The sequence below is a fragment of the Aquarana catesbeiana genome, linkage group LG01 (assembly GCF_042186555.1).
Source record: "Aquarana catesbeiana isolate 2022-GZ linkage group LG01, ASM4218655v1, whole genome shotgun sequence".
NCBI lineage: Eukaryota > Metazoa > Chordata > Amphibia > Anura > Ranidae > Aquarana > Aquarana catesbeiana.
Genome location: NC_133324.1, coordinates 594,199,189 through 594,223,197, shown reverse-complemented (window position 1 = coordinate 594,223,197; position 24,009 = coordinate 594,199,189). Strand labels below are relative to the sequence as shown.

The following is a 24,009-nucleotide window of genomic DNA, read 5'->3' as shown; positions in this document are numbered from 1 at the left end:
TCTAATGACGAAATCTCTGTCTTATTTTTAATGCTGTTAATGTTATCTATTTTATGGTATGAATTCTAAAGAATTAAAATAAAAAGCTTAAATTTACACCTCCAACCAAATCTCCTCCATTACTAAATCCAGTTATTAATTTGAGTAAAAGGTGCTTCCATCTTGCCTTAAATAAAAACAGTTGCTCCTGAGTAGTGATGAGCAAACCAAGGAAAGTTTGGTTTGTTGGACGTTTGCAGAATAATTGAACATTGCAAACCCAGAACATAGCGGTGAACCCCATGGAGGTATATAGAAGCCAAACTGTGTAGCCAAATTTGGTTTTAACCACTTCAGCCCCACAAGATTTTACCCCCTTCCTGACGAGCACTTTTTACAATTTGGCACTGCGTCACTTTAACTGACAATTGCGCAGTCATGCAATGCTGTACCCAAACAAAATTTGCGTCCTTTTTTTCCCACAAATAGAGCTGTTTTTTGGTGGTATCTAATCACCTCTGGGTTTTTTTTTTTTTTTTTGCACTATAAACCAAAAAAGAGCGACAATTTAAAAAAAAAAAAAAAACAATATTTTTTACTTGTTGCTGTAATAAATATCCCCCCCCCAAAAAAAAAAAAAAATTTCTTCTTCGGTTTAGGCCAATATATATTCTTCTACATATTTTTGGTAAAAAAAAATTGCAATCTGCGTATATTGATTGGTTTGTGCAAAAGGTATAGCGTCTACAAACTATGGGAAAGATTTATGGCATTTTTTTTTTTTTTACTAGTAATGGTGGTGATCTGCGATTTTTAGCTGTACTGCGATATTGCGACTGACAGATCGGACACTTTTGACACTTTTTGGGACCATTGACATTTTTACAGTGATCAGTGCTATAAATATGCACTGATTACTGTGTAAATGTCACTGGCAGGGAAGGGGTTAACACTAGGGGGCGATCAAGGGGTTAAATGTGTGTTCCCTCAGCGTGTTCTAACTGTATGGGGATAGGACTGACTAGGGGAGGAGACATATCGTTGTTCCTTAGTAGGAACAAAAACTATACATCTCCTCTGCCCTGACAGAACAGGGTTTTGTGTGTTTACACACACAAATCCCCGTGCTGGCTCTCGTGCACGCGATCGCGCGTGGCTGGCGGCGATTGTGCCCGCTGGCCATGTGCATCGGTTTCCCCGCCGTGCAGCGCCCCACACGCGCCCTCTAGCGGCCATTAAAGGGAAGGACATACCTATACGGGTTTTCGCCCAGGAGAGCCATTCTGCCGCAGTTTATCTGTGTGAGCCGGTCGGGAACTGGTTAAATATGACCCCATGGGGGGGATATTGTATTGATATCAGGTTGATATGCAGAGTGTCTTATGTTCTTTCTAGCCCTGATGAAGGGGGGAGGGGGCACTCTTGGTCCCTTGAAAGGCATTGGCTACTTTTGGATTGTACCCTTGACTTCTATCAGAATAAAGTTGTATCTGGACCTCTTAACAGTGGTGTGGTCCACCAGATTAAATTTTTGTCGCATTACACCAAAAGCCAAGGAGACTGTGGAGATCCTCTGGGGTGTAGAAGCAGCCTGTCTGGGAACCAGATCATTTATATCAACATTGATAACCCTATAGATCTAGCGCAATCTTTCCACTTTCCAGAAACATTTATTAGATGGCTATCCTGTCTTTGTAATTTTGTTACATGTGTCTGATTTTTACCCAATGCTATATGTTCTTTAATGTTATGTACCTTACCACTCTGTAAGGTAATGTGAATTCTTCTAATATTCTATAGTAAATCATCTGTACTGTAGTAACTAAGAATAGGTTTAGCTAGCAGCATTTAGACAAACTTGCAAAGCTATATAATAAAAGGTATTGACTATATGACACATCAGAGAGAAGCCCTACAAATTATACACCCAGATCCTTTCTATAGGTAGCCATCAGACCAAAAATGTATATCTGAATATAGTTGTCACATACGGTTTAGAGCACACACTGTATTCTGTCCTGCAATCTTATACTTACAAAGTTGCCAGGTACAAGGGGAATTTTAGGTAATACAAATTTCTTCTGATTCTGATTGGGTATTAGATGAGCATAACGGTTTTGGTGAAAATGACTTCCTTAGTAAATCAGCCCCTTACAAAGAAAGACATATGTAGTAGCTGGGGAACTGACATCATGCATCTCCCCACAGACCAATAAAGTGTTCATATAGCTGCTCCAGCTGGTGGATCATGTCAAACAAGCTCCTGGACTCTGGGGAAGGATCAAGTTTTTCCTAGCAATGGATGCTCCATATTTTCTGCTTCAACAATAAGAAAATACATGGCAGGATGTGGAAAATGAAATCAATAATGTTGCAAATATAAATGTATGGGTAGTTGCTCTGCATCGTATGGTTGTCTACTTCACTGTACTTGTATTTATACCAGTGTTTTCTCCCTTTTTTGTGTCATAATGTTGAGTGTCTAAACCCAAAAACAAAAATGTTTTATACTGCAGCTAACCAGTTTTTGGATGTGGTGGCTGAATCTTTTTCAAGTCTTTTTCTTTTATATTTTTTCACTGTGTGATCTTGCCTTTAACACACTTCTTGTCCTAGGGTGACAGCGTTTACTCACCGTACTATATATGTGATGGTGCAGTGTTCTTACCCTAGGTCATGATTACAGAACACCTCCCCCTCATTGTCTTCATACCATAGAAGGGAGGTGTTGTGTAGAACACATGGATAGCTGGGAACAATGTAAATGAAAAGCTTTCAGCAGAAGCAGAACACACTGGAAGGTATAAACTTGCCAGATTACAAGCAGGATTAACAATTTTTTTTTTGCACTTACTGAACAGATAGTAAAACACCTTCAGTAATATATTTAAAGTGGAACCACTTACCTCCACTCCAGCTATGTGTTGTCCAGGAGCTCTGTGGTTGGCTGCTGACATCTCTGGCAAGTTTCTCCTGGTTCCAGTCTTCCGTTTTTTTGACTGGCTGGGACGAGGCGGCGCCACTCCTGCATATGTGTAGGAGTTCATTGATCTCAGCAGATGCCAAAATTGTACAATGAGCTGCATATGCGCAGTTCAGTGTACAGTGTGAGCAGGCAGATAAGAATAATTTATTGCATAAGAGAGTCTTGTGTATTAAAAAACCTGCCCGTTCACAATAAAAAAAAAAAAAAAAAAATTAAATTTCCACTTTAACAGACCAAAATGGATTAAAAGAAAATTCATTGTTAGGGCTTATATAAACTTTAAATCAAGAAAACATGCTTTGGTAAAAAAGGGATACGTATCTTCCATTTATCCTTGGTGGTGATGCAGGAGGTCAATGAGATGCTGTCAAGTTTCTTTAATAACTGGAGATTTATATTGTCTTTGCTGACTCACCACTTAACAGCAGACACAGCTTGAATGTCTGATGTGCATACCAAAAGAAAAAAAAGAAAATGTTTGAGTATGTACTTACAATTCATTACAGTCTTGCCCTTAAAATATAGCAAGATGCATGGGCAAAGCCATAAAACCAGCATTGATTATCGATACCTTTTTTAGTAGTAGTTGGCTTTTAAATATTCAGAATGTCATATTTGGTTTTCCATGTATCAGTGAACTGCCTAATTGCCATTTTTAGCTAAGCCTTTTATTCACATTTATTTAATTATGGGATATGTTTAGTATAGTGCAGTTACTTTATTATGGCCTTTGGCAGGTCATCCTACTCTGTGTCTGGTCAATCCTGAAAAACCACTGTTTCTCTGTGTTCCTTCCTAATCAGGATTAGAGATGCTTTTCGTTTCTTTAACTGTTTGGTTGTTGGACATTTTTAAAGAGCCCATTAAAATGGTTTGCTTAAAAAAAAAAAAACAGTAATTTACAATGAGAACTGATCCTATTTGCATAAATACATTTGTAGGTCATTTCCCACATTATATAGGCAGTGCTTTTTTGCTCTTTAAGAAAATCAGTACAGTTGGTGGCTGTCATTTTTAATGTTTTTGATGTTTAGTAAATCTTTTCTAAAATATATTGGGCTCATTAAATTATCTAAAATGAGAATCATTGGAGTTGATTTACCAAAACTGGAGAATGCAAAATCTGATGCAGCTCTGAATAGAAACCAGCTTCTTTTTTATCCAAGCTTAATTGAACAAGCTGAAGTTAGAAGCTGATTGGCTACCATGCACAGCTGCACCAGATTTGGCACTGTCCAGTTTTAGTAAATCAACCCCATGGTGTTTCCATTGACATCCAGTTCTTCTGTTTCCCACAATGTAGTATTGCAGAAGGAAGAGTCTAATTGCTATGAAGCAACACAGTTTTTATTTAAGAGTCCGCTGCATTGAATGTGAGGCTGTGTCGAGGGTTTCAGCAGTTCTTACAAATATGTCATATACTGTGATAACCACCCTTGGTTTACTATTCCAAAAAAGGATATATTTCCTACATCTTTTTTTAGAAGTATTTTTTAAATTCTCTATCGGTTAGTAGGGATGAGCCTGATGTTCGACTTGAACGTAAGTTCGACTCGAACATCGGGTGTTTGCCTGTTCGCCGAATAGCGAACATTTTGGGGTGTTCGCAGCAAATTCAAAAGCCGTGGAACACCCTTTAAAAGTCTATGGGAGAAATCAAAAGTGCTAATTTTAAAGGGTTATATGCATGGTATTGTCATAAAAAGTGTTTGGGGACCTGGGTCCTGCCCCAGGGGACATGTATCAATGCAAAAAAAGTTTTTAAAACGGACGTTTTTTTTGGGAGCAGTGATTTTAATAATGCTTAAAGTGAAAAAATAAAAGTGTAATATTCCTTTAAATTTCATACCTGGGGGGTGTCTATAGTATGCCTGTAAAGTGGCGCATTTTTCCCGTGTTTAGAACAGTCCCTGCACAAAATGACATTTCTAAAGGAAAAAAAAGTCATTTAAGACTACTCGTGGCTATAATGAATTGTCGGGTCCCGGCAATACAGATAAAAATCATTGAAAAAAATGGCATGGGATCCCCCCCAGGCCATTACCAGGCCCTTCAGGTCTGGTATGTATATTAAGGGGAACCCTGCGGCAAATTTTTTTTTAAATGGCGTAGGGGTCCCCCTAAAAATCCATTCCAGACCCTTTAGGTCTGGTATGGATTTTAAGGGAAACCCGTGCCAAATTTTTTTAAAAAATGGGTACGTAAACGGGTGGCCCCACCCCCCTCTGACGCCACGGGGAAGCCATTGGGAAGTCCCTGTGCATCAGAGGGGGGCGGGGTCACCTGGGTACGTCACCATGTGGCCCTGCCCTCAGTTATAAAAGAACTGTCATCGCGCTGAAGCGTCATAAGGCGGGTGCCTCCCATGGTGGCAGATCTTTTTTATTTTATTTTTTGGTCCATCCGCGAAGCTATAGAAAAAGATGAATGGACTTCGTGGGACATTTTTAACATTGCTTTTTAACATTTTGACACTTTTTTTGTGAAATGGTATGGGTACAATGTACCCGTTACTAGGGTTGTCCCGATACCACTTTTTTAGGACCGAGTACAAGTACCGATACTTTTTTTCAAGTACTCGGCGATACCGATTACGATACTTTTTTTTTAATGTCACGTGACAGTGTTTTTTTTTTTAACAGTGTTTTCTTTTTTTTGGGGGGGGGGGGTGAACGGTGTATGTGTGTGTGTTTTTTTTTTTTTTTTTACAATTTTTATTTTTTACAATAATATTTTTTTTATTCTTTATATGTTTTTTTTTTTTTTTAATCAGCCCTGTTGGGGGGCTTTGGTGAGATATCAGGGGTCTTAACAGACCTCTGATATCTCCCCCTTGAGACAGAGAAAGAGACAGAGGATAGAGAATCCCCAGTCCCTTTCTCTGCAGCCTCAGCTGCACTGAGAATGAATGGAGAGAAGACCGCGGCTCCTCTCCATTCATAAACTGACACATCGTAATCACAGGAGATTACAATGTTTAAGTTATGTGAATGGACAGAGTCAGCTGACTCTGTCCATTCACACAGCGGAGAGAGACAGCAGAACGGAGGGGACAGAGAAGGAGAGAGGAATGGAGGGGACGAAATTTAAAGGAATGTTTCACTTTAAGCATTATTAAAATCACTGCTCCCGAAAAAACGTCAGTTTTTAAAACTTTTTTTTGCATTGATACATGTCCCCTGGGGCAGGACCCGGGTCCCCAAACACTTTTTATGACAATAACTTGCATATTAACTCTTAAAATTAGCACTTTTGATTTTTCACGTTCGTGTCCCATAGACTTTAACGGTGTTTGCGTGTTCGAATAAATTTTTTGCCTGTTCGCATGTTCTGCTGCGAACCAAACCGGGGGGAGTTCGGCTCATCCCTATTGGTTGGTGACAATTTGGTGTGGGGCTTGTGTTTGTTAAATTTTTAAGTCGGTCCTGCCAAACATTTACTCTTACAGCAGATATTTAATCAAATAGATCTTGAATCCTAATGATGGATTAACACATATTAAAACAAACAATATTCACACAACTACAGAAGTCTGGTTTTTGCTTCTTTTAGTCATTAAGTAAACATTTTTTGTAAGCATAAACTTGATAAGATCACAGTCTACTATATTATTTTTAATGTCTGCATTTCTCTGACATTCCTGTGCACTGATAGTGTCTTTTTATGGCAGCATGAGTGCAACTTAAAGTACACAATGTTTCCTATTTCTTAGGATAAATATATCTGCTTGTTCTCTGTCTGCCTTATGCTGAAGATCTCCAGATGAGCAGTAGATGATTTGATACGCAATTGAAGTGGAACGCCATTCAACACTCCTTTTTTTTTCATTTATTATAAAGTTTGGAAGGATTAGAGCCTTTGTCATATGTCTATTACTGTCTGTGTCCCAGTGAGAGAGATTTGCACTAACCTCCTTACCCAGTGACCACACTCTCTAGTGAGGGCACAGATTGTATTCATTTTAACAAAACAACGACAAAATTAGTGGTTGCGATTAAAGAAGAACTGGAGGCAAAAATAACAAGATAAAAATAAATAGCTCAATTAAATATAAAATAAAAAAAACAGCTTTTGTTGCAATATTTTCAATACAAAACACTCCTTGGCAGATCTTTAATAATGCCTCAATATGCCCTTAGTCTGATGGCAGCATCATTCAACCAATTTCTTTCGGAGCTTAGACTGTCCTGGACCTGCCCCAGCCTGTCATTGGACAGTGAAAGCAGAAGCAACACTGTGATGAGCTCATGTCTCTGTCACTCTGCCCCTTCCACCTATCAGAATGCTCCTTGTCAGAAAATTAACCGATTGGCTCCTTTTGTGCTTATTCCTCTTGCACTCCAGCTCTGCTATAGAATGACGGCAAAAGGCTGATACCAAGTGAAATTCCGATACTTACACTGCTTGCATTAAAATACTTTTAATAATATTAGGTATTGACAGGGGACCCCAGATGGAAGTGAGTACTGTACCCTTAAAGGGGAACACATGTTCTGCCTTTTCATGTGATATTTAGCACCCAACTGATTACCAAACCTTTGTTACCCATAGATACATTGGCCATTGGTCCACTCTATTTATAAATTGTCATTGACTACAAATTGAACTAAAGACTATATCCACTCTGCATATCCTGTCATCATCTGAAAGCTATATATTTTATGCGATGTGTAAGTGTCACATAGTATGCTTGCAAAACTGCGTCTTTGACTCTATATATTCTATGATATGTTACTTATGTGTATTTCTTTTTTGAGTAGGCCATTCTCTTTGCTACTAAGTTAAAGTGGTCCAGAGGAAGCTGGTTGTTTTGAAACGCATCTGCCTCTTGGATCATACAGCAAAGAATATTTGTTGCAGTCATAGTTAGGGCTTACACTGCATTTCAATATTTTTTTATGGTTTTAAACTTTTTTTATTGGAAATTTGTAATAAATATATGATTTCATAATCTATGTGTGACCGTCTCTCTCTGGTACCAGTAAGGTCCGAAACTAACAGGTTTTTTGGTAGATGGTAATATATATGGATGAGGTACCCTTTAAACAAGACGACCACCTTTTACAGTTATACTTTTAATAATATATTAATGATAACTGAGATGCATTCAAGTGTGTCTGTTATATCTGCCTAGAGTTCAGCTATGTGTTTGCTGCTACTTTCTGTAAATTTGCTGAATTGGGTTGTGAGACAACAAAGACTCAATAATTGGGTGTATATGTATCCTGTGGGCGAAATTTCAAGCGTGGAAATGGGTATATCATATTTTGTTATACTATTAAAGGTTCCTAAATGAATGACCCCTGTTGCTGAATCCTGTGACCTGTTGCTCGGATGTGTAGTAACTTGTATTGTAGCATACAATTTTATGCTACAATTCTTTAGAACGTAGTTAGCTCCTGCAGTTATCCTCAGTATCTACTGTGTGCAGTTATTTACTAGCAGGTTGGCTCCCTGCCAGTTGCCTAATGGATTGTGTGTGAGTCAATTTCATTCAGCCTTTAAGCAAAGTCACTCTGGGTGATGGCACATGATTTGCTTTCATGTGAATTTCTTGGCTAGTATTGCTGTCAAGCATGATCTGAGATATATATCTGAGAAGCTGGAACCATGCATTGTTGAGATGAAAAATGTGTAGTTTTTGAGTTTTAAGCTCTTTTTCAAAGGGTTAAACAATTCCAGCACACTGAAGCATTGTGTAGATACATTTCTTCAGTTATTCAGCCACTCTTCTATATCCCCTTTTAGAAAATGTAGAAATTTCCAGATTCTAGTTTTATTTGGGAGTACTTATCCATCAAGAATGCATTGCTTTGGTAAAACAAGATAAAAAGTGATTGATTTTCTATATGGTGAAGTACAGTGAAAGTCATTGGTTGAAGTGGCACTGGTCCTAATTTACTAAAGTAGAATACATATACACTTTAAAAATTTAATCCCTTTAAAGTGCACACAGGTTGTTTCACATTTTTATTGGCTGAGTAGATTAATAAGTCATACAGTTGACTCTGGATTCATTCGGTACACAAGCGGGATTTCAGGATTTCTTATCATTTATACAACTTGTGTGGAACTGTAAATGTGTTATTTTTCTGATGAAGGTGCAGAAAATGAATAATGTTACCACTTAGATAGATGTGAAGTAATTACTATAGCAGGCTGTGTCTTCCCAAATATGTGCTTTCATTGGAATGAAGATTTTCAGTTTGTTGAGCTGCAATAATGACATATTTTTTTTGAACATGCTCCTATGTGGACTGCATGTTAGGGTGCTGAATTTCTGCATTGGAACTTCCATTCTTTCCACTCATGTTTTCTGTTAAAACTCAATATATAAATGCAGTGACCCTAAGGCTTACAGTGGGGTGGTCACTGCTGCAGACAAGGCCGGACTTACCATTGGGCTTGACTGGGCTCAAGTCCATGGGCCCCGGCCAATAGGGGGTCCCGCGGAAAGCTGCCGAGAGCAGCCGAAAGCGACCGAGAGCAGGCGAAAGCCGCCGAGATACACAGGACATCCGACTCTGTATCTCGGCTGCGCCATTTTTAAACTGAAAGGCTGCAATGACAAGGCAGCAATGACACTGGAGCAAGGCTACACTGACAAGTCTGCAAATGACACTGGGGCAAGGCTACACTGACAAGGCGACACTGACAAGGCTGCAGATGGACACTGATAAAGCTGCATTGATAGGCATTCTTTCCACTCATGTTTTCTGTTAAAACTCAATATATAAATGCAATGACCCTAAGGCTTACAGTGGGGTGGTCACTGCTGCAGACAGGGCCGCACTTACCATTGGGCTTGACTGGGCTCAAGCTCATGGGCACCGGCCAATAGGGGGCCCTGCAGGCCCCGCCCATTTCAAAGGCTGCCGAGATCAGTTGAAAGCGGCTGAGAGCCGCCGAGACCGGCCAAATGCCGCTGAGAGCCGCCCAGAGCAGCCTAAAGCCACCGAGATACACAGGGCATCCGTCTCTGTATCTCGGCGGCGCCATCTTTAAACTGAAAGGCTGCAATGACAAGGCAGCAATGACACTGGAGCAAGGCTACACTGATAAGTCTGCAAATGACACTGGGGCAAGGCTACACGGACAAGGCTACACTGACACTGACAAGGCTGCAATGACACTGACAAGGCTGCAGATGGACACTGATAAGGCTGCATTGATGGGCATTTAAATGTAAGTTTTTTTCCTTAAAATTCCCTCCTAAACTTGGGGTGCGTGTTATACGCTGGCGCGTGTTATACGCCGATAAATACGGTAATAAGGTAGGGCCCGAAAGTGACCGAAGCCCAGAGGCCCCCACCACCCTAAGTCCTGCCCTGGCTGCAGACATATGCTGCCTCTGGAGCTTCTTTACTTCAATGATTAATGTTAGGTAAGTTCATTATCTGCAGCAGATCCTCACAGCAACCCTCTATGCTTGTGGTTCCTATACCAGTAATCTGGAGTGAATTCTTCTGCTGCACCAGTCTTTTAAAGATCCATGCAAGCTTTTACATTTGTTTCTACAGCAATCTATCTCTATGTAGGCTTTTTTTTTCTATCCTGTGCTGAGTTACTGGCTTAAGATGGAAAAAATTTAATTTCTCTAGTACATCTACATGATGGCTTCACAAATAGTAAAAAATATGTATGCTCTATTTAATTGGACAGCATATAATGATAATAATAAATAAAAAGTCACTGTGCTTTGCATATTGCAAAGCACAGTGACTTTTCTCTTATTATTATTATAATACAAGATTTTTATAGCACCAACAGTTTGCACAGCACTTTACAACATGAGGGCAGACAGTACAGTTACGATACAATTTAAAGGGGTTGTAAACCCTCGTGTTTTTTCACCTTCATGCATCCTATAATTTCTAACACTGACTGGCCCCCTAGCCCCCCCCCCCCCGTTTTACTTACCTGAGCCTGTTCATTCCCCCGGTGGAGACGTGCTCTTCCTCTCTGCCCGTTGTCTCCGCTCTTGATTGGATAGATTGATAGCAGTGCAGCCATTGGCTCCCACTGCTGTCAATCAAATCCAATGATGTGGGGGGGCAGGGCCGAGTCCTACATTCTGTGTGAATGGACACAGATGAAGGTCTTGGAAGCACGCCCGCATGGCTGTCCACCTTAGGAGAGCGTTCTACAACGTGGACATTCGATGCAGGGAGGAGCTACCAGTGCCGCGGGGACCACAGGAGTCGAGGATTGGGGCCACTCTGTGCAAAACAAACTGCACAGTGGAGGTAAGTATGCCATGTTTGTTATTTAAAAAGAAAAAAAAACTTTAATACGAGTGGAATCAGAGCGCCCTGCTCATTAAAGCTTATAATCTAGGATAGCAGTTAGTGATCATCTTTCACTGCTTTGACTTCTATGAAATCTGATTGGTTGACAATGGCTAAGGGTTACTGTTAAATCTTCATTATTATTGCTCTTTTGTCCTTTTATATAATCCTGAAGGTTCAATGCAATTTCTTTTGCATTAGATTTCCTAATATAATTGTGTTGATTTCCTTATTACTTCCTAAGGATATGTATCATAAGAAAACATTTCATTCTTCATTTAGCATAGTGCTAGAAGCAGAAAAGTGAAGACAGGTGTATAAGCTTGTTAGCAGGCAGTCTGTGCCTTTCCACGTTGTGAGTCAGCAATCTTCAGCATTTCTGATTGCTAGAGTTTCTTTTTTTTTAGAGTTAAATAGAGCCATTCATTTTACAGAAATAGTATTTCTCCTGCAGCAGCATATTTATGAATGGTTTGCTTTTCTTGCCATGCCTTAGGTTATATCCAAAAGAACATTCCAACATGTGCATGGCAGTCAGTTAAGCAAGTCAGTGAATATTCATATACAGTATGTTGCTGTAATCACAGTAAAAATAAATCAGGATTTTTAGATGTAATGACCAGATCTGTGGTTTTGCAAACTATTAGTTCTGCAAATAGGATCTTTTATGCAGTATTGTCCTGGATTCAGATACTCAACTCCCCCCTAGCGTTGTCCTGCTGCATTCTTCTGTTCAGGTGCAGCAGCCTGTGCCCCACACCACTATCTTGGTCTTACTGAGTTATCAGAAGCTGACTGCCTCTTCTGGGTTTAGGCAGTCAGCCTCCGATGAAGACCACAGCTCCACTCACAGTCCAGAATCCCTATTGCTGCAGTCTCCTGGTATATATGACATGGAATCCCAGAAGGCTGAGGCTGCAGGGACCTCATTTTAGCCTAGGTGAAAATGGTGTTGGGGGAGGGGGGGTTAGGGCTAGGCATAGCATTTAAAAAAAAAATGTAAAGAGCCCAAAAATTTGGCAATTTATAGTGTGTGTGTGTGTGTGTGTGTGCGTGTGTGCGTGTGTGCGTGCGTGCGTGTGTGTGTGTGTGTGTGTGTGGTGGTGGTGGTGGGGGGGGGGGGGACTTTCAGTGCATGGAGCCTTAGATGATCTGGAGGATAATGGTCTGCTTTTAGAAAAACTAGAGAAATATATTGCTTACCATTGCTCCCCTCTTCTGATGAACAATTTTCTGAGCAGAAAATCAGGCAGAGAATTGTTTGATAAATGCCATCCAATCTTGCCCTTACACAAGATAACTGATCTGAATGAAAATTTACTTTCAGACAAGTGTGTTGATGGCTCTTTTTGTTGAACATTTTAATTAATTAGCTAACAGCTTTAGTTGTTTCAGACTTACTGTATATCACCAAGTGATTGGGTCTGTCATTGGTACAGATCACTCTCCAATATCACAAAAATCCTTTCACTCATCGTATTGTATAATTTCAGATGTAATTGTAAAATTGTTTCCTTTTTCCTTCCTGTGTTCCTAAAGGGTGGTAGAGATGCTTAACATTAGCATCCTAAAAATTTGACTATAGGCGTGTTGCGTACCAAAATACATCTGTATCAAAGCAAAGGCTGCCCAGTCTCCGCATGAGTTAGACTGGACAGCTTTGTTTTACATTTATACCAACCCTAAATTCTGCCCTTAGATTACTAAAATTTCCGTAAAGTAGAAAGGAATTACTGACAAATCAGGACCTCAAAGTAAACCTGTACTTTTCCCAAACAAGGCAAATAAATGGGTTTACTTTAAAAGAAAGACCCTAAGCACTCATTGCTTAGCTTTCCCACTTTTCCCCGCTGCTCCAATCTATTGCCAGACTTTCCAAGATTCTTGAAAGTTTCACAGAGATGTACACACACAGCCACAAAATGCTGCATTGTGCAGCAGCAGGGTTGCCATGCTCTCTTATGCCTGGAAGGACCAAGTTCTTCATTTATACCAAGTATTTATAATATTTTCAAAAATTAGGTAGGGTAAGTGGGTAAGCAGAGAAGATGCCAACTCCCTATGGCTACTCTTGTAAAGCAAACAGGACAGTGGAAATTGGAGTTTCTGCATCTCATGATACTCCATATCTGTACCAAACACCCAGTCAAAATCCTCTTTATCAGTATACAGCAAATCCGTGTTGTATGTAAGGTATGTACTATTCCATGTGGTTGATAAGTTCCAGTCCTATGTAAAATAAGGTAAAAAGCATATCAACATTCTATCAAAATGCTTGACAACAGCTTATTACAATCATCATTTTTTTTGTTTCATAATTATGTGTTTCCATTTTAACTTCAGCATAGCGTATGATATTAACCATATATTAAACATATTTGGGTTCATTAGTTCAAGCCTGACTTGCAGAGATGTCATCCTGGAAGGATTCATTGACACCACCAACATTTGTGAGTGGTGCTCAAAATAGGGGCACATTAATGTAGTTCTCAGTTTACAGATTGTCAGATAGCTTTTGAAGACTTCTAAAATCTAGAGGGCTTACTCAGTAAAAGAGTGTAAACAGAAGTAATGGTGTGCAAAGTACGTAATAACCCACTGCGATCATCTACTTTATTGAAATCAGATTGGGAAAAGATTAATTCAAATTTATTGCAGTTTATACATGTTTTTTTTTCTGTTCTACAGAGTATATACTAGCACCCCCCCTCTGTCTGATTATAATATCATGGTTTAATATGTATTGTTTTAGGCAGTGCGTGAATCGGGTGTACATCTTCTACTTATAACTTGTGTACACTAGGATTTTTTGCATTAAGGAAACTATTCTTCCTTAGCCACTTAGGCTAATTAAGTAATCATTAAAAATGGAACTGGTCCACGTCCTTCTGGTCTGTAGGTGACATTGATGGAGTGTTTCTCTATGACCCTGATGGCACAAAATTGAATCATGAAATTAGGCCAGTTGTAAAGACCCAGATACAGATTAAGTGAACAGCTTGCTATTTTGTGATAATTAATTTGGCTTTAATGCATATCTTGTCCTTAAGCAACTTCCAAGTTTCATAGAAAATAATACATGCAGTAAGTTGTCAATTGTTTTAGCAATATTACATTTTTTAAGCAGATTTTCAACTAAAATTGTACTTCCTTTGAATAGTGTTGGATTAAAACCTAGTGCAGCTGAGATGCGATGGTAGCTAGTAATTTTCTTTTTTATATGAAATCTCAGACTTAAGTAGACAAACTCATACTGCTTCCTGCCAGAAATATACTATAATATAACAGATTGATAGCAACGCTGTGAAAATATGGAGCTGTCGTCCACACCAACCAGTTAAAAGTTAGGGCTCAATTTGATTTTCTGTTTACAATCTCTCTATTCTTTAGCACTTGTTAAGTAGCCAGAAATGTAGTGTTTTAGAAGGAAACGATGACAGCCTGCTAGGCTGGTTCATAATATACTGTGAGATATTCATAGTACGTTCTCCCTGTTTTAAGCGTCTAACTCATTGTCATGTTTGAAGCCTGAACCACATTTTATGTAAACTGTATAATACCTCAGAACATAATGGAAAAGAACATTAGAGGTATCTCCTTGTCCCTTGTAGGCTTGTTTCTATCAGCAGTGGATGTTAGATCCCAGCTTACATAATAAATAAATGAAATATTTCCAACTAGTTACCACATATTTCGTGGGGTCTTTATACCCATAATTAAACATTTACCCCTTAGATTATTTTAATTGCTTTCTTTGCCCCTTACTTTTTCCAGCTTACATCCCTGCTAGTTGATGCAAATTTCAAACATGAATGCTAGCTATATACCTAGTCAAGCTATGTCCTGATAGTAGGCCTGAATGCAATATCCTTTTGGAGTGTAAAATCAAATAAACCTAAAAGACCACTTTTTTGTCATAATTATTTTGCTTCAATGGATATCAATGAATATTCCTAGCAGCTTGACCCTAGTACCTAACCTCTTTCTACTGCTCAGTAATCTCTACATCCTCTGATTTTCCTTGTGCAAAGACAAAGGATATTGGCAAAGACAACATTCTTCATAGAGTTATCTGTTGATGTTGTGTCACTGCTTCATGTGACTGGCATAGGCACGGTGCCTCCAGGATGTCCATTGGCATAGATCATCAACAATGTGTATGATAAGAAATACAGCAGGTGGAAAAAATACCACTGGGAGCTATCTGTACAGATGTGCTTTTTTTGTTTATTTTATTTTTAGTGACTAAAATATATCAAGAGACCAATATTCGTAAAATAGACTATATGCTTCAACCCGGAGAATAGAAAAAGTAGTCAATTTCTGTATATTAAACTTGTAATATTGGTATGTTAGACCTACATTTGTTATTTAGGTTGGCAAAAGAAGTATTTATCTGTTCCATCTGTTCTCCACACTGTATTTAAATATAACAATTTTGCTCCCTAGTATGTTAGTAGAAGTAAGTGAATTATTTAAAAAATCCTTTAATCAAATCATCCCAGTTTGATCTTTTTCTTGGGCTTAAAATGAAAACACCAAGAAAGGATGTTAATACCCCTTATTTTCAACCTCTCACATATGTGTGGGCCATTCTTTTATAGCCACAGGGGAACAAGCATGCAGTCTTCCTGCTTTGATGACTCTAGGCCAGTGATGGCGAACCTCGGCATCCCAGATGTTTTGGAACTACATTTCCCATGATTCTCATGCACTCTGCAGTGTAGTTGAGCCTCATGGGAAATGTATTTCCAAAATATCTGGGGTGTCAAGGTCCACCATCACTGCTCTAGGCTTTCAAAGTGAAGCTTTGATATAAATGTACTAAAAAAAGTATGGGCCCTGTCAAAAATATTTGCCTATGGTTTCACACTGAATCTGGTGCAGCTGTGTGTAGTAACAAATCAGCTTCTAGGTTTTAGCCTAGGTTCACACTGATGCGGTTTTGAAATCGTGCAAGTTCAGCTGAACTCGCACGATCTCAAAACGGCAATGCAGTCCGACTTTGGGGGCGATTTGACAGACATTTGTGCGGGTTCATGCACAGATGTCTATTCAAATCGCACCCGAAGTAGCCAAAAGTAGTACAGGAACTACTTTAGGGAATCGGCGCAGCGCCGCAAAGTCGGCGTACCGATTCGGATGGTGCCATTGCCGGCAATAGCTGCCGATTTGGCATGCGATTTGACATGTCAAATTGCATGCCAAACTAGCCCAATGTGAACGTGGGCTTATTGTCAAAGCTTAATTTAACAAGCTCAAGTTAGTAGCTGATTGGTTGCTATGCACAGCTTCACCAGGTTCAGTGTGCATTGGTTTTCGTAAATCCCACCCATAGGCTTTTCTACAGCACCATTGGTAGTTAAAGGAGTTTTAAAGGCAGAAGTTTTTCTATCTTAATGCATTCTATGCATTAAGATAAAAAACCTTTTGTGTGTAGCAGCCACCCCAGCAACCCCCTAATTACTTACCTGAGCCCATCTCTCTCTAGCCATGTCCACGAATGTCTAAGCCATCAGGGACACTCCTCCTGATTGGTTAAGACACAGCAGTGGTGCCATTGACTCCCCCGGCTGTCAATCAAAGTCAGTCAGCTAATCAGGGAAAAGAGGAGGCGGGCCGGGGCGAGGCTCCTTGTCTGAATGGGCACATGGAGCTTTGACTCGGCTCCAGTGCCCCCATAGGAAGCTGCTGACTGTAGGGGCACTCGATAGGAGGGAGGGAGGGGCCAGGAGCAGCAAAGAGGGACCCGAGAAGAGGAGGATCCGGGCTGCTCTGTGCATGTTTGTTATTATTATTTTTTTTTAAACAAGACTTTACAAGCACTTTACAGTACAGAAATGCCATAGTAGTGGGTTTATGTGTTGACTGAAAAGTTCTACTGGAACCATTCACTAAACAATAAGTGGTATTTTAGTAGGAAAAAAAAACAACCAGTTTCCTGGTTAAAAAGTTATTCACAGGACCTAGTTCTGTCTCAAATCCAATTCATTCTTGTCAGAAAAAAAGTCAGAGGTCTAAATCTAAGGAAATAATGTCCTCATGTTCACTAGATTACTGGAACTTGATGCTTTTACAGCAGTTAAACACAACAAAAAAATTAGCATTAGAAACAAAACTTTCCATGTACAGAAGTTTAAAGCTGAACTCCTGGCAAACCAAAAGCTCTTCCTTGTTAGCAGTAACAATGATCTGCAGTCTCCTCTACCCCGTGGAATGTTGCCACTGAACAAACTAAAAGAAAAGCCATTTCTACAATTTATTCTGCCCATCAAGCTTCCATTTTCTTACGTCACCAGCAGCACTACCTGGTAGGGAAGATAAGAGCTTTGATTGACATTGGCTCTACAGCCATGCTGTCATTGGTATTCACGAAAGGGTAGACTGTGTTTATATTATGCATGTCACTGTGAGGCTCTGGGGCTTGGTTCTGCCCATTACTTGGGTCATTTAGAGTACAGAAAAGCAGCAAAGGTTATGTGACCTGGGAGATAGGCAGCAAACAAAAGTTGTTAAATGAATTTTAAAACTGCTTGTTAATAATTTTTTGGGAGTAAATTACCTACCTATATTGGTGCAAACCATTATTCAGGTTTGCAACCACTTTAACGTTAAACCTTGTCAAATGTATTTCAAAAGGTCCATAGAAAAACCCTTGTTTTCACTATTCGGTTTAAAACAATGACAGTTCTGTTTTGTCATGTTTTTGCATTGTTATGTCATTAAAATCAGATCTGACACTAGAACTTAGAGTGAAATAAAAAGCATTTTAATGAACATATAAATAAGATTTATAGTAAAGAAGAAAAAGAAATTATTGTAACTAACAGACGTTATTTCATAAAAGAAAGTAGACAAGGTCATACTGTTCTACTAGGAATGAAAATCATTCACTGGTAGACGCCAGCCTTATTTTTATTGATCTGTAGGTCAGAACTGTAGCTGTAGCTTGTAGCTTAACAATTTCACACATTGGCAAGTTAACAATGCTACATCATATTATGTTCAGTGCTAGGAAGAGACATGTTTATATAAAAAAGCAATTCATGTTATCAACTACTGTACTTAAAGAGTTCACTGCTTTTGTTTGCCTACCTTCCGCTGAAAATGTGTCCAAATTTAGTGTGAGCATTTGTCTGGCCCTGGGGAAGCATATAGGTGTAAACCAAAAAGTTCCTAGGTAAAATGAAACTTAACTTTAAAGTAGAACTATAGACAAAACTTTTTTTTTTCATTTTGGATAGAGTAAGGGAGGGTTATAACCCCTGTCATATTTTTTTTTTGCCATCTGTGTCCCATTGCAAAGATTTCCCTTCACTTTTTATCTTATAGCCAAACAGGAAGTGAGAGGAAATCCCTGCAAATTAAGGGAATTCCGTGGGGACCCCCAGCTCACCAGAACTAGTGTCCCCATTGAAAGATTTCCCCTTTATTACTTTTCTGGGGACAACCCAAAATTTGGGATTTTCTTTTACTTTCACTTTCAATGATATGGCAGAAGAAACATACATTAAATAAAGCACTCTTACCTTGCAGTTTGCAAGCTTTTGTATAATATGCATTCTCAGCATGTTTCAATGCTGGCATGAATGCACTTCTGTGCGCATGTGCGGGAGTTACACAATCCAGGCCAGGCCTGTGAAGATTACCAAACATCCTAAACATGCAAGATGCATGGGAGAAGATGTCAGACCAGCAAGGGAGCTTGTAGACATGGCACTGCTGGAGTGGAGGGAATTAGAGTTCAGCTGTAAGTATAGAGGTCTCCAGCAGTTATACGGTGTATCTTTTAGAATAGAAAAGTCTCAGCACTAGATTTATTTTTTTAAATAGTCTTTTATGGATAGGCACATAGGCTTTATTATGGTAAAAGTACATTCAGAGCTATAGTAACTAAACATATGCAATTGAGCTTTAGATATAGTAAATAGTAAAATAATTATTATCTTGCATATACCAGTTGTAATTTTCAACCCAATAATGCCTTGCAAAAGTGCTTAAAGAGGAAGTAAACCCTGGTGGGTTTTACTTCCTCTTTGTTTCCCTGCAAAGGTTAAGCATAATGGGCTACTATGTATCGCTTAGTAGCCTATTATGCGTCACTAACCTGACACAGGAGCCTGCGATGTCCCCGATTTCCTCACTGGCAGCGAGCGTCCATTCTTCACCCCTCTTCCTCTTGGGGCCGCGAACTCCGGCTCTGTGACTGGCTGGAGTCGCGTGACGTCACTGAGCCGCCAGTCACGGCATGACCCCAGCTTGAAACGGCACAGCGTGCCCTTTCAAGAGAGCGCATGCGCAGAAGACAGCATTGTTCAGGGAAATAGTAAATATCTCCTAAACCGTGTAGGTTTAGGAGATATTTCAAGCACCTACAGGTAAGCCTTAATCTAGGCTTACCTGTAGGTGAAAGTGATCTGTAAGGGTTGACAACCACTTTAACTAATAATGTTATCTCCCCAACACACACACTATGGCAAATTACAATTTGAATATAGTGTGGGTTAAACCATCTAGACTGACATAATCTTATATTGTCCCAAAGTTCTGTATGCAGTTAGTGAATATCACTGCGAGCATATTAGCAGCTACCATTGTCCTTGATTTCCATGTTAAGCTTCAGTAATTTGTAAGGATTTCTACATTGATTTCAGTGCCCTCAGTGTGGAAGGAAAAGGCATGAGTCAGCTCTAATGGATTGTAATAAAATACACCAAATAAAGACAAAGTCTATTTTTGTATTGCCTTCTTCAGCACAGTATACTGTATGTAGCTTGACCTTGATGTTGTTGAAAGGTTCTTTTTTTCTATCAGAAAATCAAATGATAAATGATTATGCCATGTAAAAGTTTAGGAAAAAAGAATTCTATGAAAAATTGTAATTTATTGTAATTGTTATGTAACATTTATGTTTTTGTTATGGTAACTGACCCGAGAAGTGAGATGTTCTTCTGTGAAGAGTGAACTGAGATTTATCCCCCTTTTTTCTTGTAGCAACAGACACCACCACTGTTTCTTGCACAACTTGCTCAACACACACAAACACACAAATATGACTGATGCTACACTTTACATCGAGAAGATGAAGGATTTGGCAATTTCCTAACAAGCTATTTGATGGCAGAGAGTGCTTATATCATCCTGTGGGGTATCCCTAAATGACCAATGTATCTGAGCAATGGTCAGAAGCATTTGTCTTTCACTGCTAGGTTAGCCCTAAATGGTTCAATCTTTGTATGAGTTTCCACTATGACAATGGATAAGGGGCTGGGTAACCCATTAATTACTACCTTACCTTACCCTACAAAACACATATATCCTAATAGTAAATATTCTATATAGGATGAAGTCTTAAGAGATGATTTACCAAATACTGAAAGTTTTATCTACAAACCCAGGAAAAAATGTTAAAGGGTATAGATAGATTAATGAGAAATTAGAATTGATCAGGTCTATAAAAATGAACCAATGATTCTTTCTTATGAATATAATGCCCTGTAGTTATCACTGCTCTGATTCTTTTTTGTTCCTTCTCTTACTTTATTAGGTGAAGGAGGTAGAGGGCCAGAGATAGAAAGAGGCAAGCCAAACACGAGGAGAAAGTCAGAATCATGTAAGAAAACAAAAGGAATAATAGATAATAGTGTTGATTTTGCTTCTGTATTTCAAAGATGGGATGCAATTATCAAACTCTAAAATCTATTTCCCAAGATTATAGACTTGAGTTGTGGTTACTTGTAAGAACGCCTACAAATGTAAGTCACTCTCAGAACATTTACTGGAACATCTGTACATTAACCTCCCTGACGGTTTTCCCGAGTGTGGCTCGGGGTTAAATTTCAGTCCCATTAGCAGTAACCCCGAGCCACACTCGGGATTACATTGCAGGATCCTGGTGCGGCGTTACTTACCTTGTCCCCAGGATCCTGCGATGTCCCCCGCTGTGTCTGCAGGCTCTGTCTCCTCCGAAGCCTCTCCATGCCAGGCTCCGTTCCCTGCAAGCGTCGCGATGCACGGGGGCGGAGCCTGGCGGCAAATTCAAAAAAATGTACAAACCACAACACATACAGTACTGCAATCTTACAGATTACAGTACTGTATGAAATTATTTCACATCCCTTTTGTCCCCAGTGCTTTGGCCCATGCCCTGCATGCAGTTTTATGTTATATATACTGTTCTTTCTGCCTGGAAACTGGAGGTTGTCCATAGCAACCAAAAAGTGTCCCTTTATGTCAAAAGTGGCTTTAGACCAGCTAGAAAACAGCGATAGTAAATTAGAACACTTGCAGAATTGAGCGATAGTGAATCGTGGGGAAATTTATTTTATTATTATTATATTATTATTTTTTTAAATTATTTATATTTATTTATTATATTATAATTTATGTTTTTGTGTTTCAAACTTCATCATACCCGGGATATCTACTAGACTCTCTTGTTTGGACAGATTTTGTTATTGTTAAGAATTACAGGCCTACAATAAAAAAAGCCAAATTTCCATGCAAAATAATTGTACCGCTTTCAGCACCTAAAATCTGAAATAATCATACCGCTAGGGAGGTTAAAGTGTTACTAAACCACAACAGTAAAATCAGTCTGTATATCCAGAATAGCATGCTTGTTATACTCGCTGTGGAACTTAAGCTTAAGATCCTTCCCTCCTGTACTGTCTATCTGGGGAAGGCCAGCTAACACACAGGCAGGGTAGCCAACCTGAACATGCTCAGTTGTGTCTTTTATTCTGGAGAGAACATTAACTTGTTCTCAGAGCTAGCCAGGTCACATGATATTGACATCACACATGTGGGCGTGTATACAGGCTATAGTGGATATCTCCTCCTACCTGAACACACAGCTCTGGACATACTTTATAAGCTGTGGGCACTGTGGGGGGGGAGGGGGGAGTCGTGATGAACTGTTTTTATATTACTTGGTTTAGTAACACTTTAACATCACCCTTATTCATTAACTTATTTATTTGGTTAAAATAAAGTTGCACAGCAGATGAATGTTGTACATTTGGCTCAATGGACAGGTAGGATAAGAGGGCCCATTTCAAAAACAGTATTGATCACATCACATTAACTGGTTCATCTGTATGCAGAAATATATCTTCACCTGATCAGATTATGATTTTTATTGTACAATCCTTGATTGACACTTGTCAGCATGGAGTCAACCCATGTGGCCAATAGGTTTGTTCTTGAACAGTGTTGTAAGGAAAAATGCAATATTCTCTGAGACAAGCAATCAGATTATAAGTATCGTTTTACAGCTCCACTTTCTTTATCCTTCATATATTTCCTACATTTGCAGCCTGTGGACAGCTGATCCACCTGTTAAAATATCTGTAAATACTTTATGGATTTGCTGTATAATTAAATTCCAATAAAGATGATGAGCATTGTTCACTAGAATATTAATTAATTACATATATTCATACTCTAGAAATATGTACATTTTGTGAACCCAGACAACAAAGCTGTTTAAGAAAGTTATTCTCCAAGACAAATACGATTAATGATTAAAGTATGAAGCCAGGTTTGTATTACAACTATATTAGTCATTTTCCTAGGGTTAGTTAAATAAACCATTGATCTATGTTAAGCACCATGGTTTGGTGTTGAAAGGAATAATAAAAGTTTAGTGTTGAAAAGAATAATAATAGTAAAGTAGTTTTTTGTTTTCATAACTCCTCAGTGAGTGATGACTTACCCCTATAATATATAGTAATGGTAAAATCAGAACTTAAGCTAATGAATTTGTTACTTCAACTATTTTTCTTTGTGGCCAGCAGACCATGACTATGAACTATTTATGTCTCTAGATTGAAGCAGGAATTTGTATCTTGTTCTCATTATTTAGAAAGTCATGATCTACTTCAGTGCAATCTCACATTAGAAATGGAGATGAAATATTTCCAACCTGCAGCAGATTTGAAGAGATGAAAAGGAGATTGAAGATATACTAAGCTTGGATGCTGGCCTAGCACATTTCCAGTGAACTGTGAACTGCCTAACTTGTTGAATTTTAAATACCTTCATGGCTCACTTAAAGCAGTTCCCCTACAATGAAATTGAGCTAAGACAGTTGCTGGTCTACCACACACTGATTACAGTTAATATAGTTTGGAGGTGACTTAGTTTGAACTGTAAACATATAATGATGTACTAGAACAATCTGATGTATCGCAGCAATTTGAAACACTAAACAGATTGCCTGTTTCCATGTAACATAAAGATTGTTGCTGAAGCTCTGTACATATTAGACTAGAGGCCATGGGGTTGGTTTACTAATGCAAATAGGCTGGTCACTTTGCAAAGGGAATTTTCCCTTAACTTAGTGAATGTGGTGAAAATCCACTTTGCATAAAGTAACCAATCACAAGAAAGGAAAACAAAAATCAGTTCATGTGGTTGCCCATGATTGGATGATAATGAGAGTCAGCAGAGCTTTAACTCATTCACTAAGCTAAGGGAAAATCGCTTAGCAAAGTGCAAAACCCCTTGCAAAGTGAACAACGTATTTGTCTTTAGTAAATCAAACCCTATGATTTACTAAAGGCGTAGAGAAAACTCACTTTGCAAAGTGAATTTCCATTCACCTTGGTAAATATGATGACATTGTTTTCACTTTGAATACCCAAACCTGTGCAAGGGAAATAAAAAATTATATATTTACTGTATGCATGCATGTGATTGGCGATTTTAGTAAAAAAATATATTTATTTTACCAACTGATCTAAATGGCTAATT

General features: G+C 38.9%; 1 protein-coding gene across 13 annotated transcripts in view; it reads left to right on the top strand.

Annotated features, from left to right (window-relative positions):
* The window catches only part of NRG1 (neuregulin 1), a 934,313-nt gene that overhangs the window by 866,102 nt on the left and 44,202 nt on the right, over positions 1-24,009 (top strand). For 10 of the 13 annotated variants that reach the window (XM_073598311.1, XM_073598335.1, XM_073598318.1 and 7 more), the window contains one exon: positions 20,801-20,866. The exons of the other annotated variants lie outside the window; for them this stretch is intronic. In XM_073598311.1, coding sequence (XP_073454412.1) covers positions 20,801-20,866 — 66 coding nt within the window. The remainder of the gene's footprint in view (positions 1-20,800; positions 20,867-24,009) is intronic. 13 annotated transcript variants of the gene reach the window in all.